Source organism: Opisthocomus hoazin, chromosome 11, assembly GCF_030867145.1.
Source record: "Opisthocomus hoazin isolate bOpiHoa1 chromosome 11, bOpiHoa1.hap1, whole genome shotgun sequence".
Lineage (NCBI taxonomy): Eukaryota > Metazoa > Chordata > Aves > Opisthocomiformes > Opisthocomidae > Opisthocomus > Opisthocomus hoazin.
This window is the reverse complement of record NC_134424.1, coordinates 7396121-7414965: the sequence shown is the minus strand read 5'-3', so window position 1 is coordinate 7414965 and position 18845 is coordinate 7396121. Positions and strand designations below refer to the sequence as shown.

General features: G+C 43.6%; 1 protein-coding gene across 6 annotated transcripts in view; it reads left to right on the top strand.

Moving 5' to 3' along the window:
• The first annotated feature begins 5898 nt into the window (after positions 1 to 5898).
• SLC25A26 (solute carrier family 25 member 26) overlaps positions 5899 to 18845 on the top strand; it is an 88124-nt gene continuing 75177 nt past the window's right edge. For 2 of the 6 annotated variants that reach the window (XM_075433220.1, XM_075433223.1), the window contains exons 1-3: positions 5899 to 6087; positions 7979 to 8135; positions 9775 to 9884. In XM_075433220.1, the coding sequence (XP_075289335.1) occupies positions 6055 to 6087; positions 7979 to 8135; positions 9775 to 9884 (300 nt within the window). In that variant the 5' untranslated portion in view covers positions 5899 to 6054. Of the gene's footprint in view, positions 6088 to 6226; positions 6601 to 7978; positions 8136 to 9774; positions 9885 to 18845 lie in introns of those variants that run through there. The other 4 variants (XM_075433221.1, XM_075433222.1, XM_075433219.1 and 1 more) reach the window with 4 other exon arrangements.

Here is an 18845-nt window from a genome sequence, read left to right as displayed (position 1 = left end):
AGCACTAAACACACAGCATGTGTTTTTAAAGCAAACTGTATTATTTTTACAGTTTACATTTAAAAAGCAGCTGTAGTTTATATGCTGAAAGTCAGCTGTTCAAACAAACCCCTAAGCTCCCTTCTTCGGTGGCATCTCCTCACAGGTGGATCCTTTCGGCCGCAGTGGCTGCTCTACACATCATTGCAGGCACTTCCCATCAGCCGTGCTCCCTGGGAGCTGGAGAAGGAACTTAGCCGATAAAAACTCTGAGCTACGCAAACAGCTGGTAATGAACTAATTTTCTAAAATATCACTCCTTGTCTGTACGGAAACAACTGCAATTTATTTCTGCCAGGAGGCTGATGGAGCTGAGCAGCGGAGGTGAGGATCATCACTGAGCCGGAGCCACACATCTCTCCCAGGACCCAGGGCCACCATTGCTGCAGGGCACTGCTGGGCAACGGCATTGGGATGGAGGATCCATCCAGCCCCATGGAACAGAGAGGGGTCAGTGTCCAGATCTCCAAAGACAGGAAATTAAAGGAAATCCAATTTTAATTGAGCCTTTCCTTACAAAGGTCTGGCAAAATAGCCCGAGGAGTCATGCTGGGCCTCCACCAGGGCAGCCTTGGCGTCCTGCTGGTCTGTACTGGTTGGAAGGGGAGGGACAGTGGGTCCAGCACTAATGTTGCACCCTCTCCGTCTCTTAGGAGAGGACAACCCACCCCGTGTTTCATTAAGGCTTGCTGCAGCCTTTGGAAGAGATCAGGTCTGTTAATCCTCTTTTTTTAAATAGAGAAAAGCACTAAACCACCAGAATGACTCAAGGAATTCAGTGGCTGAAGGAACCCGGTGTCCCAGTTCCAGGGACTCTGTGGGAATGTCAGGGATGCTCCTCCGGGACGATCTGGAAATGCACAACTGTCTGGGCAGCTTAGGGCCATCCTGTTGCAAATTTTTTCTTAATTCTGCTTCCTGAGTCAATGAAGTCATTGCATCAGCCCACAAAATGAGCTGGGAACAGATGTGAGTGATTCCAGTGTCAGGGGTTTGGACTATAACCGCAAATGCAGGCATAATTAAGATTTTGCTCCATTTCTCTTACGTGCTAAATGGAAATATTAGATTAACTCAGCTGTGCTGTAAGACTAACTGCAGAGAGTGTCTGGAAGATGTGTTCACATGGAAAAGGTCACTACATTGCCACTGGATCGTTATTTCACTTACTTTACCCAGTAGTTAAAATGCGTATTTTCTGTCTTTCCCAGACCATTCATCTTCAATTGTCCAGGCAGCCAATAAAGCAGAATAAATGAGGATCATCAGAAAGTTGTACAATTTACGGCTTTCTATCATTATGCAAAATTTGTATCTTCATTAATCACTTTTTTCTTAATGAATTTGGGGAATAGGGTTTCTGCTGCTAAGTACTCAAAGGAGTTATTAAATATCTGACTGTCTGGTTCCCCCATCTGTTTCCATAAAAATTTACTGCAATTATTTCAGCAAAATTTCTAAAAACTGCCAGATTTCTTAAGAACAGGGAATGCTACTGTAAGCGTGAGGGGGAGCTTATGGTCTCTGAGCGGCAAAAAATGACCCACATTAAAAAATCCACATTAAATGAGCCTTCCCTGTAATTTGCAGGAAGGTTAAGGCAGAAAAAGGGAGACTGAAAAAATGAGGAGAGGCTGGAAAAATGGCTGCCTATCCAGGTCCAGCTGTCCACTGCCGGCTGGATATTAGTTTAATATTGAATTCACTTTCATTTTTCTGAAGGAGGCAGCTCTAGAAGCACATGCGACAGCCAGGGAAGTGGGTAGAGTTCTGCAGCACAGCTACCGGACGTGCAGAAGGGCTGGGGATAGCTGCTGGAGGCAGCTGGGGCTAAGTACTGGGCACGGGACGCTGAGTCCCTACATGAGAGCCCCTGGCTGCTTGGCGTCAGGGGGCCTCTCAGATTTTGCTATGCTGAAGGTGTGGCCAAGAGCATCGCTGCCTCATCCCTGGCAGAAATAAGCTGCAGAATCCAAGCCTATGCTTCTGCTGGAGTCCGGCAGGAGCCCCCACCTTAGCGTGTGCATGTCAGGTGTTTAAGGAGGCTGGTGACAACGCTGTCTCCTGGAGAAGGACCAGTGTCATGCCTTTCTGGTGCATGGAGCCATGCCGCTCTCCTGTGCACAGCTGCGGTCTCGGGGAAGGCCCTTTGCTCCACACTGATTTCACAGTTCTATGGCTGTTTGTAATAGAATGGGACAAACAAGTTTTTGATGGCCCAAGGGTTATGATTTGTTCCTAGTCTCTAAATTAACAGGCCCCCTCTGCCACACTGTGCTCCTGTGGTGCATCACAGCCTCCTGGGTGACATGTGTGGCCATATCATCGGAATTCCCCCTCCAGACGGCCTCCCTGGCCCTGTTATGCACCTGCTTAGTATCAAAATAAAGGGATCCCCGAGTCTTTATTTTCACTACATTTAAGCCAGGATAAATTTTTGTAGCTGATAAACTTCTGTTTGCTTTTCACAGTAGTGGGGCTAGCCCAGTTTCTCAGGAAGGAAGAATTGCAGGGTGTTGTCCGAGCTGAAGCAAAAAATGATCCTAGAAGGGCTGACTGACTGGAAGGGGTTGGCTCCGATGTGCCTGAATTGCCCAGGAGAAAGATAACAAACAGAACGAGGAGAGCAACTGCTTTAATAAATAAACTGGAACATGTGTGCGACTGATAGCGCCAGGGGCTGATATATGCCAAGAACTCTGTGTTTAACATCTGCTCTTCAGCAGCCTTAATATGTCATGACCAGATCAATATATCCTCTGCTGCTGGTGTCAGACATCCTATAGCAGCTGGGGACTGGGGAGGGAAATACATGCGAACTAGCATATAGACATGCACACATGTACACATACAGGCATTTCTGTACATGTGCATTGTTGTTTTAGTGAAAGGATTAATGATGTTAAATCGACTACAAATGGTGCTTCAGGAGCCCTGAGAAAGAAGATCCATCAGTGGCCGATATCCATTCCCGATGAGCTCTCTTTTTTGCAGAGTATAAGCTAGAGGATTGCTATGCTGTTGGCAGCTCATATCCCACTCAAGGCATCCACAGATGCAATATGTTCTTTATCATGCTGTAATTAAAAGGCTTTTCATCTCTTGCTAAGGCTTTTATGTGTTGAAAAGGCTGAGGGAAGCAGGTGAGGTGCTGTAGACCTAATAGCCTTTTTTAAAAGCCCTCTTTCTAGCCTGCAGCCCAGGGCAGGGAAGTGCAGAGAAAGACAGCATCAGGGAATGAAAAAGGAGATGAAAGGAGGGGCTGAGTAAAAACCTGGTGGCCACTGAGCTGCTCTGGTGCTGGCAGAGTCAGCAGTGGCAGCAGCACAGACACAACTGTCTACTCTCTCCTCCGCTGCAGGGTATTGTACCCGCAGTGCTGGGCAGAAGCACCACATGGCTGTTCCTCAGCCTCCCCATCTCGCCCTCCAGTCCCTGAGCTTCAGCCACAGCTGAACAAGCTGAAAACAGGGTTGAGCAAAGATACGGGACCACGAACATCCATCGTTCAGGTGCAGTCAGGCACCTCCTTTCCCTGTGCTAGGTTTTCCTGCTCAGCCCACCTTCTTCACTTGCAGTGGAGACGCTGGGCAGCACTCACGGTGTTTTCTCACAAGGAAGAAAGGACATGAGGAACCAGATCTCTTTCTTCACTCAACTTACTCTGCAGGCTCGGGGGGAGTCCGCTGAAGGACTTAGCACAAAGATTAATGTCTGGCCTGTGGCATTCAGCAGAACTTGTTCATTTAAGACAGGATGGTGGCGTGGAAGAATTGGAGGTTGTGACCTCTCTGATGCAGCAGCAGTTCTTCTGACAGAAGGTGCTAAATAAAAGAGTCACTGCCACAGAGTGTATCTGAAAGCTTTGCACTGAACAATGTGAAAAATGCTTGCTATGACCCCAAGAACCTTTACATCAAGAGACCTCCTGGGCACACATGGGGAATAAGGTCTGGTTTTAAGTGCTGCCATCGTTAGGGTGTATGGTGATAGCAGTAACTCTAAAAGCATGCTTCATTTACTGCAGATGTCTGATTTTTCCCTCAATATCGCTCCAAAGTACCTAAGTTAATGACAGACGTGGACTTGGAAACCGAGGAACTTTCAGCTTTTGTGTTTATTTAGCCACTTATCAGAACCCCAGCTGGAAATAGTAGATGTCAGATTATTTTTATTTCTGTCTAAATAGCAGGGCTCTTTCAGAAAGCCAGGTACTCTGCTGGCTGTTACTATAATAACTGCTCACAGTCTAGTCTTCACTATATTACATCTGAAATACGTAACTGTGGCTCCTGATTTTTCCAGGAATCAGAATCACAGTTTTCAGGAATTAATTCCTAGGACAGCAAACTGGCCTGTCTTGTTTCACAGGCATGGTGGTCTTTGGAGGAAAGGTGGTCAGCCAGCCATACTGGGGACAGGTGTGCCAGTAATGTCAAAGAAGTCCACTTGTTTAATCACATTCTGATATGAAACCAAGAAGCGATCCTCGATAAACATAGCAAAGCCTAAACTAAACCAAAGTACTGATAACCCACCAGATTATTGTAAAAGTTGTAAGTTAGAACCAGAAAACCAAGGAGCTGCCTTAAAAATCAAAGGAGGTTGAGAAATATTATACATTCAGGCTCTTTCTATTTTTGCCTGCAGAGCTTTGAGGTTTTCACTCAAATGAAGACTAAACGAAATGAAGACTGCTTTAACACTGCCTGTCTCTGGGGACTGAGGCTGTCCAGAAAAAAATCACAATGTTGCAGGAGAGCTGTAATAAATTTGTTGGAGTTGGCAGTTCCACTCGAATGTCAATCACTCTGCTGCTGGGGACAGATGATACAGGACAGCACGGTGCTTCCCACACGCAAACACCCTTAGCAGTTTGATGAAGCGGAGCTGAGCTGCCTGGAGGCAGTTACCGATGCTGAGGATGAGGCATCATAACATCCTTGGCTGCTACGTCCAAAAGTCGTCCCAAGCGATGTGCTTGCAGCCAAGGAAATCTTGAATTGGAGCCTGCCGATTTTCCGGCTCTGCACGCACTACAATGGTCTCCAATATTTACTCCTTCTCCCTCCCCTAGAATCGTATTTCCCATAATTTCAAGCGTGGTTTCCTGCTGGGTGAGGATTATGTGAGCACTCTGTGCCAAAATCCTCTCTGCAACTTTTGAAACCACTGTGGATTTGACAGCCCTTTGTGGAAAGGGGCAGAGGCCTGAGAGACACAAATACAAAAGCGTTTCTGATGGGACAGGAGTGAAAAATGGCATGTTCCCTTCCAGGGAGAGTGAACACAGTGCCCAGGAAGTGGCAGGCGAGATGACCCCGTCCAGGAGGGTTTATCCATCTCCCCGCGCGTTGCTCCCATCTGCCATTTGCAGGAATGGCCCACGGAAAGTCCGGGCAGGAGAGCATCAGTTGGACCATGCAATGGGGGCTGCGCTGCGGCCGCAAACTGAGGGGAAATCCCAAGCGACCGCAGGAAGGTTTTCCCCTTAAAATGCCTTTTTTCCAGTGGGGTTTGGCTTTGCTTTCCGAACGGGTCTTTGCCGCAGCTGGAAGGCACCGGGGCGGCCACCGGCACCTCAGGGCTGCCCGGGCCCAGCCGCACCTCAGGAGCCAGGGGAGCAGGGAGGCCCTCTCCCCCCCCCCCTTTTCTGGAGCGGCACCGCTGCTAGCGCGCAGCAAACCACAGGTAAGCAATAACTAATTAACGATTAGTGATAACCGACGGCGGCTCTGCCTCCCACACCGCTACCGCTGCGGTGCGAGGCCCAGGCGCGGAGGGACGGGCGAGGCTGCGGGCAGCGGCGTCGCTGCGCGACCTGCGCATGCGCAGCGCCCTCGCGCAGGCGCAGAGCCGCCGCGCTGCCGCCTGACGGCGGGTCAGAGGCGGTAACATGGCTGCGCCCGTGTGTGCGCCCGGGGCACGGCTGGCGCCGGGCGTCTAGTCCCGTCCCGCGGTGGGGAGAGCCGGTCGGCTCCGCGTCCTGACGCTACCCCGTGCCGGCATCCCTGCATGGAGCCGCGGGAGTCCTGGGCGGCCCTGGCGGTGAGTGCGCGGGCCCGGGCCTGCCCGTTGCCAAGGCGACGCGGCGGCCTCGGCTACCGGCCCGGCAGGCCCGAGGCCGGCGCCGCGCTGAGGAGCGGCGGGAGCGCGCTTGGGCTCGTCTTCTCTCGGCTCCGGCAGCCGCCCCCGGGCGGGGAGCGGGGGTTGGGGCCACTACCCTGCCGCAGCCCGGCCTCGCCGCCAGCTGTGTGCAGCGTGAGGCGAGCACTCTGCTGCTTCTCCCCGTGTGTCCCCCGCAGTGACGCATGCGAGTGGGGGAGGCCCTCGGTCCCCCGTGGAAATACCCGGCTCTCGGTTCCTGGGGGAAAACCGTGGCCGCGCTGCCCGGGGGTCGAGTGAGGGGAGCTGCGAGGGCTCAGCTCGCTGCCCCGAGCCCTCCGGGGGCACTCGGCTGCCTCCGCAAGGTCACGGTTCAGCGCGTTTGAGTTGGGCCCTGGTTTGGGTTTTACGGCTATGTCCGACTCTGGGAAAGGTTTTTCAGCTGTTCGACTTATGGTAATGCTGCTGTTACTGAAAAGTGGGGGGAGAAGGAACGTTTTAGTTGTCTTGTTGTCTAAAAATCATGACTGTTTTGCCACAGATGGCAGAAGCGCACAGGAATTGTCGCCTCTGGCAGGTGCTCTATTGGCTGCTTTGTGATTTTAAATGACATTTAAGATACAGAACTTTGAAAACTAAAGAAGCGATTAGTAACTTTTGATTCATGTTTTAACAGATGGCTGGGTTAAATCTGATCAAAGTTATTTTGAGCAGATAAGGATTTTGATGAAAAAGAGTGAAGAAAAATCAATGCGTGCAAAATAGCCAACTAGATTGAAAGAGTAATTAACTTATTGATTAAAACTTTAGTGGTAGATAGTGAACACCCCTCTGTATCCTCTGTTGGCCCTGTAAAAGAACAGAATTGGAGTACCACTCGTGATTTGTTTTCAGGCAGAGTTAAAAATCTGTGCAGCTCTTCTGTGGTGTTCTCTATGAGGTAGACTTCAAACTACGTTTTCTTCTCTGAATAACAGTGCATTTGAATAATGTCTCTTAGTGGATTAATGCTACCTGTTAATATTTTCTCCTTTCCTTTTTTACGTTAATTAGTTTTTCTGCTTACTTCAGTCTCCTCCTCCTGTTTTTGGCAAGTAATTAATTTCTACAGATCAACCATGTGCTGAGGAAATGTCAAAAAAAGTCATCTAGAAACACAGACAATGGAAAAACATTGAGCTTTAATTTAAACTATTTTTTTTAGGGTTTGGGCTTAAGAATTGCTTTGGATAGAAATGTTCCCTTTTTCCTTATGACCTTGAAATATCTTTATTTAATGTGATTTTTTTTTTTTTCCTATATGCTTTTGTCAGTAAGAGCAAATAAAGCAGTTTTACTTTAGGCTTTGTTCAACAAAGGAAATAGGGAGGGTAACACTTTAAATGAAGACGTTTGCTAGAAAAATGTGAATGTGCTTATGGGGGAAGCAGAATTGCTCCTGTCTTTCCCTGATCTTATCACGCAGCTTCCTAGAGGTATGGGTCACTCTGTGCTGTGTCACCTTGATGAGTGACCTTCACTGTCTTGCTTTTATGTGTAGTGGGTAAGCATTGTGTTGCTTTGCTTGTACTGTTCAAAACGCTGACATTGTTTTGAAAATACCTTAAAAATGGTTTAAAAGTTGTAATATCAGTTACTTTCTTTTGTTGAAGCTTCCTTGTTACAGCTATAGAAGCTGTTGAGGTCTGTGTAAGACTATCAGTTTATAATTTGACTTCAGAGAGGATACGGTCAGTAGTGCTTTGGTTTATGTGTGCCTCGGTTACTCACATAAGCACCACAGCTTCACCCCTATGAATATTAACGCACTTTACTCCATTATTTTGTCTTGAAGGCTGGTGGAGTTGCTGGTGTCTGTGTTGACTTGATCCTTTTTCCCCTGGATACTGTAAAAACAAGACTGCAGAGTCCTCAAGGATTTAGGAAGGCTGGTGGTTTTCGTGGCATCTATGCTGGTGTTCCTTCAACTGCTATAGGATCCTTTCCGAATGGTAAAGTTTCTCTGGATTATGCTTTGTCTCTTTAAAGTGGGAACTTATGTAGTATAGGACACATGTCTGTGGCTTCCTCTCCTAGAGATGACTGGTTTGGATTCTGGGAGTCCCTGTCCAGCTGTGAAGAGCAGTTTCTAGAATTGTAGAGTATTGAACAAACTCTTCAAGCAAGCCTGGAATGAAGGCTGCTGTATGTTTAGTCTGAAAAGCAACCCTTACTCATTGGAGTTTCTGGATATGTCTTATAAACCTGCCCTTACTTATGGGGGCACCCTAGAGCATCTCCAGGTGCTGCAGAGGGCTTGAGTCTTGCTTGCCTCTGACACTTTTTTCATGACCCACTCTTTCACGGCATTGGAAATGAATCAAAACTCAAAGTGCTCGAGCACTGGAGGTCTTGGAGCTAATTGCCCTGGGGATGCTATGCCCATCTCTTTCTCCCTGAAAACAACTACAATACTTTAAAATGAGAAGACATCAGGAATACTTTTGAAACTGAAACTTTAAAAAAGTAAATGCTTGTAGTCCCTGCAGACAAAAGGCATCTAAAATTCCTAATGCCTTTGTCCATTTTGTCTTTGTAGGGAGGGATAAAAAAGTAGCAAGCTATGCTGTAAGCAGTAGATGTTAGGAGAATTTTGCCGACAAATCCACTGACACCTTCAGATGTTTGATGTCCTTCATAAGATGATATAAAAAAATTCCATTCTTTATCTTGTCCGCTCTGTTATCTCCTTTTGAGGTGATAAGAATCTTTTGATTAGCAGAAGGCAATTCACATAGCCCTTCTTTACAATTAAAATCTGTTCCCCCGTAAGACATGTCAGTTTTTTCAGGATTCACATCTTCAAAATCTGAGCTGTGGTTTTATCTTTCCAACGTATGACTAAGAACTGAAATTATCTTTAGGAGGAGTAACCCTTAAGGTGCGAGTGCCTTTGTAGTTGACTTGCAGTGAATAAACACAGCTCATGTTGCTGTGCTCAATTTAGTTTTGTAAGTTTCTTGTTCCCTGGACAGGACTTTTAAGAGTCCTTCAGAAGCTTGGAAGAAATTTTTTTTATATGGAGCTAAAGTGCAAAATATTAAACTGACGATAGCTAGGAAGAAGTTATTAATAACTGTTACTGGAACAATTTTGCACATTATGAGTAGCAGACTTGCATCAAGTACCTTGATGATTTTGGGGTTGTGCTTTTTTACTTTTCAATTGATGAACTGATTTGGTTGTGCATTCCCCTCCCTCCCCTCAAAAAAGACCATCCATCCAATTCAGCCAGACAACCTCCTCTCTACCCTTCGTATCTGTGAATATGGAAGATACCATTTTTTCAAAACCTATTGGACATTCATGACTAATTAACACATCTTGCCTTATCTCAATACTAAATATGGCCTTGATTCCAGATGCCTTTGATATTAATGAGAGGTTTGCCAGTGATAGCCAGGAGCATGGACTTCTGAAGTAATGATGCCACAGGCTGCATTGATATTGTTGTACTGTTTTGAGGCAAAAATACCCTGTTTTCAACTACAGTTGTAGAATAGTAGGTGACAAAATCCACCTTTAAATGTTTTTGTGCTAGTTCTGTGATGGAGGAACACTTAAATGACTGCATGTATTCTTGAATTTCAGCTGCTGCATTTTTTATCACCTATGAGAATGTGAAATCTGTGCTGCACCATGGCTCTACATCTTATTTGACTCCAGCAACACACATGGTCGCTGCCTCCCTTGGGGAAGTGGTAAGAAAGAAGTGTGTGTCTGTGGGAGGAGAGGAAACCATTCAGTTAGGAAAACACAGGTTTAGTGTCATATCTTATCTTTTTTGAGTGTTGAGCATCTTTGTACTTGTGACAGGTCTTACAAAAATATTACTTATTTTTTAATAAAGTGTTGGCACTCATAAATAAGTATTGTATCAAAGTGAATAAATGAGTTAGTAACAATTATTAATAGGCCTGTTGGCTGATCTTGTGAAGTCAGTAGCTAGTGGAAGTGTGGATTGTTCCAAAACCTGAATACACCTTCACATTGCAGTGGTTGTGCAGCAGTGTTAATGTTCAAGAAAGGCTTTTACAGCCTTTCAGCTTTGTGTGAGATACTCATGGAAAGGATTTTTATTTTAGAAATAGCTGTAAGACAGTGATGTTATATGTAAAGTAGGTAGGTGCCATCATCTGAAACCCATACATCTTGATGAATAAGAACCAGTATTAACTAATAATTATTTCCCTCTCCTTCCCTCCATGCATTGACATTCAGCCAATACCATTTACCAAAATATTTATAAACAGACCCTCCTAGTGGAGGCACACAGTGATGTGACAGGACAGGGAAACTGGTGGCTGTGTAATGTCACTTACCAAACAATGCGTAACGCTTTCCTGATGAAGCCTGTCTCAGTGGGAAGTGTCATGGGTAACCTAATAAAGCTTTTTCCCTTGGGATGGACATCTGTATGTTTTAGTGACAGCTTTTCACAGGGTCTCTCTGATAGCTGTAGGCTGTAGCCTTTAGATGAGTGTATTGGTCAGGTTATTGCAGGATAAATAAATATGTGAATAATGGAAATAATTTCTATATACAAGCTTTTTGAAAACTGTTTCGTCCAGGTTTTGGAAATAATGCTGTGTTTCTTATCTATTAAATCTATTACTTTGTTTATAGCGGCTTCTGGAGCTGCAAGTAATGGCTTGTTTTGCCTAGGTTCATACAATGCTCAGAGTAATTGGGACTAAATTCTGTTGAACACTTTAGAGGATCATTAAGGAAGGTCACAAGAGAAGCCTCTCTCATTTTGATGCTTAGGTTGCCCTTGCCTTGTTAACAGCATGGACTTTGCAAAAATTAATTGTGTGTGTCTGTGTGGTTTTTTTTGTTTGCTTTATATTGCAAGTTACAAATGAAATGGCATTAACTTACACCTTATTGGAAAGTCACGAGGACAAGAGGTATTTATGTTGTTACTTAAATTCAGTATCTAGGCTGTTTCCCAGCTTATATTGACCACTCCTTAGAAATCTTGGGGTTTTTTTTCAGAGAAGGAAAAGTGTGCAGTACTAAGGAAATCCCAAGGCTGTATTTGAAAGTGACCTTATATTCCAGTTTAAGATCATAAAATTAATTTCATGGCTGAGATGCGATGCCAGCATGACTGGACAACCTGTAGATCCACAGAGTTGAAAGTTTGGCTCTGGGAAGAGCTAGTACGTGACACCCCGTAACAGGAACTTCCTGTGCAAATGGTCTGTAGCGGGCGTTGAAGAGAACGCTTCTCGGTGTCATCGGATGATGACCATTGTTGTCCGATCCAAACACAAACTTCTCTGTAGATAAATACTGAAGACGCTTTATCCTAGAAGCTTGAATGTTGTTTTTAAAAACTCTTTCTGATGTTATTTGCAAACAAAAAGAGCAAGGTTGCTTTGGGTTAGCTGAATCAAATATATTCCAGGTTCAGCAAAATCCTTCTTTCCCCAGATACTCCTCTTGTTTTTAACTGCAGAGTTGGCCCAGTGCCTTGGCAATGTTTGGGGCTGGGTGTTGAGCTGCAAACAGTCCATTGCTGTTCCAGCCAGCGCTGTCCACCTCTTTTCTCCTGCTTTTGTCACACTGGGTATTTTCTGGCACGGCAGTGATGAAATGGGGTGCAAGTTGCTGTGTCCCCATAAGTTTGGGAAGTGGGCTGTATGAAACTAGCTTTTCTGGCTCTTTTGGAACTTAAACTTGGCCTGTGATATGGGGCAGAAAAATGTATTGTGTCTGTGGTTCCATATTCTGCTTTTATTATCTGAGTTGTCTCATCTCTTGTGACACTGGCTTCTTTCTCTCCATTACAGGTAGCTGCGTATTTATACTCCCTGCTTACTTGTAGGTTGGTCCCAAGCTACCAGGAGTGCAGAGGCATCTGTGCCATTTTGTCTTAGCACCAGGTGCCTTGCTATGATAGCAGCATAGCCTAGCTACTTCCCACGGGAAGCAGTTCAGCTCTCCTGGCTCTCTGTGGGTTCAGCTTTGATTCCCAGGTAATTTTGATTCTTCTGTGGAAATGGTACTGATAAGATTGAATGGGACTTACCCAGGGAACTTCATTTAAAATACCAAGCACGTGAAGATAGGTGAATGCAGCACCTACTAACCACACTGGTAGTGGTTATAGGCAGGAGTAGATAGAAGATGAGAGATTTAGGGTTGTGTGGGATACCTTTGTGTTGTTGCCTCAGGTGGATTCGTTTGATCTTCATTAGAGCCTGTGCTGTCAGGTTATGACTTCTAACTTAAGGCAAAGCACAGAAATTATTTCTATGGGAATTCTATAGATTGCTAGAAATCAGCAAGAGGTTCTTCACCACTATGGCAATGCATAGCCCCTAAATTCCTTGTTTGCCTGATAGATATCTCCTGGAACAGCAGGTCCAAGAGGTGTGTTAAGCTTGAAGTGCTGTTTCAGAATCAAGCAAAAAGACAGTTGGGCTCACGAAGAGGTGCCAGTGCTCTGTGACAAAATCCGCTGAAAAAGTCTCTTCTTTCACGAGTGGGTTATTTATAGTATACTTCCTCTGTCTGTGAGGATTCTGTGAGAGAACTATAACTGGGTAATTTATTCATCAGCAGGCAAAGAACGGTGGGTTACAGATGACTCCCTGCACGATTACAGAACCTGTTTGCCTGTTTTTTCCAAGGTGGTCTGTAGCCTTATGACCCTTACAACTCGGGCACTTACTGCTTTCATTTTTGACCTGACCAACGGAGATGCAGCATAGTTAAATGTGTTGCTCAGGGCTGTCTAATGTGCTTGGCTCTTGCTACTCTAAGAATAAATACTCAGAGAAATATATAGTGATAGCTGTTGAAGTGGCAATCTGACTTTATGGTGTGGAAACTGCAATGTTGTAACAGCCATTTTTCAGCTAGTAAGATTCTGCTTGTTCCTAGGTTTTCGCCTCTTGGGGTGATGGGAGAACTAAGCTGTAAAATAATTGAGATAGGGATTTAGGGATTTGCTACAATAAACCTGTAGTAAAAATAGCATAAAGCAAAATCTTCTCACATTTGTTTTATATAAAGTCTTAGCCGATCAATAGAAATATATAAACTATTCCAAATTGCATCAGGGTGAGAATTATAATTATAGTTTTATTGATTAGTCATTAAGTTTTAATCAGGGCATAACCACTGGGACTATTATTTTGTCGGTAGGATTTTTAATATGTACTTTTCCTCCTTTGTACACTTTAATAATTACTATGATATAAATTGCTTTTAACTGTGAAATAATAAGACAAAAACTCTGTCATGTTAGGATTCCCAAGGCATCTCTTTGCATTTCCAAACTATCTTTTTACAAAATGGAGAAATTAAGATTTAGAGTAAGAAACTGATGTGGGATTTTTAGGTTTGCTGCTCCTTCACTGCTGATCATAAATGAGTCGGCTGCCTGCTTGTGCATCAATGTAATGTCACTATGTGTCAGGCTTGAAGGTATGTTAATGCTGACTAATCTGTGTTTTGAATGTGGCTGGTAAAAATAATAAAATAGGTAAAGAGGAAAAAAAAAAACCGCAAAGGCTGCATTGAGAGAAGTTAAAATATATGGGAGAAATCAGTCAAATGGGAGCTCTTAGTTTTGTAACAGCCACTTTTCAGTATTGTTTTCAGCCTGTGTAAATTCATGGGAAACACAGTCCCTTGGAGCTGGTTTGGTCCAATTTCCCTGTTCCAAGCTAAGAGGCGCAAAATCAAGCAGTAAAAGGCACTAGCTGTAGCGTGGGGTTTTAGCCTTTTTAGGCAGGAGGAATATAGAAGGCTAATCTCATCTCCCGGAGTGAGATAAAGAAAAGTACATATGAAATCTGACCCTGTTAAACATAATTGTTTTTTTCTATAACTGAATCTTGCTCTACAGGGACTCTGAATATCCCATAATACATGAAAAATTACTTACAAAGACGCAGCCAAAACTCTAGAGGGAGGGTATATGGTATATCATCTCATCTCTTCAAGGAAGAAGGTTGAAGAATACTTGAGTTACCAAGAGGGGAAAACCCTTTTTATACCAGTTGTCTAACTGAAATTTGTAGATAGGAAAGACGTACTGCATCCAGGGCTTTGGAATTTTTCGTCTTGACTCTACATTGCCCTGTGTGTTTAGTCTGCCTGTATCTTTACAGTGAGCTGCCAAATGTGCTTGGAAAACATGATATCATAGGGAGTGGAAAGGAAAACCAGATGTTCTAAAATTTTACTTTTAGTATTCTAAGGCAGTGTAAGTAACTCTGAGAAGGAGCAGTATTTTTAACCTCCTAGTGCCCATTTTAAATAGTAACCAGGTCTGTCTTGTAGATCCAGAGTTAATTGTACAGCTCCACATTGATTTGTACAGAATTTTTTGTCAGTTTAATATGACAGTGTATACTATTAATTACAAGAAACTTTCATAAAGAGAAGTCCCCCTCTGGGCCCCCTCCACTAGCCTCCTGCAAACATGGTTTTATGAGACAAGTTTAACATTGTCCCAGCTTGACCGATGAGATTTCCTTGAAGGGTGCCAAAGTGGTTGGATTCAGCACAGTTAATTTTACGTCCTGCTGGCTTTTCTGTGGAGGTGAGAATAAAGTAGTTTGGATAAAGTTCTAGAGAAGCTAGCTGACAACACCCTTTTCCATCTAATATTTAGATATTGTTATGGTTACGATCTGAGCTTTGCAAGATAGTGAAAGTTTTGGGTTGTTGCTTGTAAATATCAGATTGATTCTTATCTTTCTGACCTTTCCTTTTATTTATTCTATGATTTTTGCTTGGTGATGATGTCTTTTTCTCCCTGCCTTCCCCCCTGCTCTGTAGGAAAGCGAGTTACCTTACTTTGAGCTTACTTGTGAGAGAATGTATGGGAAGGACTGAGGATCGGAATGGGAGGTAGATGGCCTGGTTTTTTTGGCAGCTAGTGGTAATGACCGAGCTCTGGAAGTGGATGGTCAGCTGAAGTTATTGAACTGATTTTTGTCCTTGTGTAAGTTTCCAGAGTACTTCAGGATTGCAGTGCCGGGGGTGAGGATGCACTGTGCAGTGTCAACACAAGGTTGCAATGAAGCAGTGTGTCTCCAAAGTATGCTGCAGCACCAGAGAGTAACTTGGATCCTGAAAGCTGCCTAGTGGTATTAGTGACACTGTGCCTGTATTCGTTTGTCCTGTTAAATTTTTAAACTTGATGTAGCCAGGATACTTTAGGTTCCTCATCTGGCTTGTTTTCATTTTGCTGCAGTGTCTCTGCACTGTGGTCCCTTGAGTTGTATAAATGCTGGACAAGATGATGGGTGTAGAAAGATGTTTCTGATCTGGCGGCAAGAATGCTAAAACTCGGGCTATCTGTTAGACTTCAGTGGAGCAGGAAAAGATGGAAACCTCGGCTGTGGTCCGAGACAGCACTGAATAGTTAGGTAGGGACTGCTCCCCTCGAAGGTGATAGGCTTGGCTGTCCTCAGCAAGAAGGATTTTGGCATAGCCTCACACTTAACTTCTTTCCAGAATCTGAGAAAGGTGGGATGTTGAATCGATTTGAATTGAAATGTCCAAAAGTTTGTCACTTCAAGTGGGGAGAGGGGATCATGTGGCTCCACAGGGCAAGGTGAGGACAGGTATTTCAAGGTGAAATTCCAAGCTCATTTGTGTATTCTAATGTGTTGCCACTTAAGATACTTCTGTGATAAGAGCAAAGTGTGTGGTTCATCTGTGATTAGCATCTGACCCTCAGTATTAATAACTTGGGAATTTTTTTTATCTGCTGTTGGGATGTGTCAAATAGGAAAACTTCTTAATGCAGGAATTATCTTTCTGGGGATTTCAGCTAGCTTCCTCTACTAGTCCTAACTTGTTTCTTAGAAGAATCAAGCCCAAATGCAAGCAAGTTTACAGTTCATAAATCACGATTCTGTAGAATGACATTTTGAGTGTTCTTTTAATTCAAATAAAGAAGGCAAGTGCATGTTTTATATTATTTTAGGCTTGGGGGTTTTTTTTGGGGAAAAAAAGGCATTTTAGACATGACAGACAACATCATGTTGTCTACCTTTATCTGTCCTCGAATCAGCCCCTTCTTGCCTCTGCCATGTCATTACCTTTTGAAACAGTTGAATAGTTTCAGTTTAATAGAAGAACATGAATCTCCAGAAGTATATTGGTGTGGATTCCATGAGAGTAACTGGCTAGGTCAGAGAAGAAAGTTGCTATTAATGCCTGTTCTGAGGGAGAGGCAGAAGCATGAGTGAGACAAATCCGCAGACTAATATCATGAAAGTATCTCCAGCAGGATAATTGTTCAGGGTTTCACAACATTGTAAGCCCTAGAAGATCAGCTTGCAGGAGCCCAGTCTAGCAGAGATGACACAGCTGCTCAGATCAGGCATGGAGTTAAGATTTTAGTTATTTGAAACTCCAAAACTTGCATGTTGGAAGATGTGGCTTTTCAGTTCAACAGGCAAGTGGGACACTCTAGGGAGAGTTGCTTCTAAATTGACAATCGTCTGCTGCAACAAAGAAGTGCTTTAGTACTTACTGTGTCTAGACTTTGTGCTTTGAATTTTTGACCATCCATTTTCCAAGAAATGAACTAATAAATAGACAAAACTTTACAAATGAAAATCCGTGTTTTATGCTTTGCGTCACATCTTCTCTCAACCAGTGCAGTATGGGCTGGCAGAGCATAGTATTCAAAGTAGCATCCAAAGTTTGATAGCAGCTTTTCCACAATATTTAAGGGTTTTTTGCTATTTTCGTTCATCAATGCCTGTCATTTTAGGTGTGACTGTCGTTTGTGCTGTGCGTGTCTGGGTACATACAGGCATTGAAAAGGGGAATGTGCAAGATGAGCAATGGTGCGGAGTGCAGCAACATAGGTGGTCTTCTGAATTAGGCATGGTGGATTTTGAAATATTCATAAATGAATCTAGGTGAGGTCAGGTCTGTAACACAGATGCTGCAGGATTTTTGCCAAATCCTTATGCAGAGGCATAGCTGAGCAGGGGTTGGAAGATGGTTGTGAAGGTGAGACTGCTGCCATTAGAGCTAGTGGAGAAGGAGCATATTTAGAATGGATGGAAACTCAAATTAGAGCTGCAGCTGAAAATTGATTGTAAATAAAGATGAATGGAGGCATGAATCCACAAATGCTGCCAACAAATTCATCATACAATTAAAGGCTGAAACAGCAAATTAAGAACTGTCAAACACCTAACCAGCCACCCACACTGATCTTCTCTTGTATGCTAAATGTTAACTGCATGTATAGTCATCTCTTCATCAGCTGCCCTTCCTAGATTGCTTTGTGTTATCTACTTAATTCAGGGTTTAGAGGTCATGTTCCTTTTCACTAAAGAGTAGAAGCTTGATAGTTGCCATCTCTTTTTTTCTTTCAATCCTAGGGCTGATATTCAGCTGCTTTACAAATATTTGTAGCTCAAAGTGTCTGTAGAGGAAAGCTAATTTGGATTAAAGTGTAAGTGAGAAATAAATTATTTAAAAGTGTCTCCTGATGGATTTCTTGGCTTGCAACGTATTCTGCCAGTCAGCTTTGGAAATGTCTGAGATAGTTTAAGGTAAGGTTCTGTGCAGGGTTTGTCAGGAATAACTATTTCTGAATAGCTCCATATGTGGACAAGTCCATAATTCTTTAAGTGAAAAGGCTGTAGGAAAGAGTAAGGGATCAATTAAAGGAAAATACTGGACAAAATACAATGTAGTTGAAATTTCCGTGTTCTGGGCCAATGTAACCTCAAGAGACTGAGCAAATTGTAAAATACTAGTCATCTTTCAACAGGAGACTTAATGTGTTTTCAGAAAATATTGCCTGTGTTCTCTTGCCTGGAATCTCATTAACATTTGTCCTCTTGTAACACAGCCTGACCCCACTTGGCTCCTTGGAAACAGTTTTATGCTGGATGGGATGCACCATGCTACTTTTGCTGAAAGAACAGTTTGGCTGGTGGATGTGATTAGTTTCTTAAGCCTTTTAAAGTAAGTTTAACAGACTCTCCGTGGTGGAAGAGTTGCTAGGATAGATTGGATCATGCAGACGATTCTGTTAGGTTGGATTAAGGGTCTACTCTTCTTTGGCCTTAAGACTTTCTGTGTTTAAATGTGGTGGTAGTAACTTATGATTCAAGCATCAACCAGGTTAAGGAAGTTGTTTTTTTTTTTTTAAAGCTATTCAGCTGTCTGATTTTTGCCATTCAAGTTCAAACCAATTGCTTGTGACTGTACTGAGGACCTTCAGAATCTGTGGGACAGTTAGTTTGTGCTGGAGTGTAAGAGATGTACATAACAGCAGGCCGCTTTTGGTAAGTTTCAGGTTTAGTTTTAGTTTTATAAAGTAAACAAAACTACATGATTAAACTTTGAAAGACCAATTCAGTTATGTAAAGCGCACAAACTGTCAAGATACCTGTAGTGAGAAGTACTTCTGGAGTGAAAAGGCTCAGCCAAGATGGCCATTGTGTAAGAAGTGGTGCGTGGTGGTGCAGATGATACTCTGGAGCAGGAAGAAGAGAGCTCTGGAAAGCAGTAATAAGGAGCTGACTTAGGTTTGACAATGACAGGATGAAGTAACACTCTGTGAAACAGCTCTGCAGATTCCAGGTGAAGTCATCTAAGGTGGAAACTTGGAGGAAGTTGAAAACATCTCTGCAGAAGCTCCAGTTTTCCAAATGCTC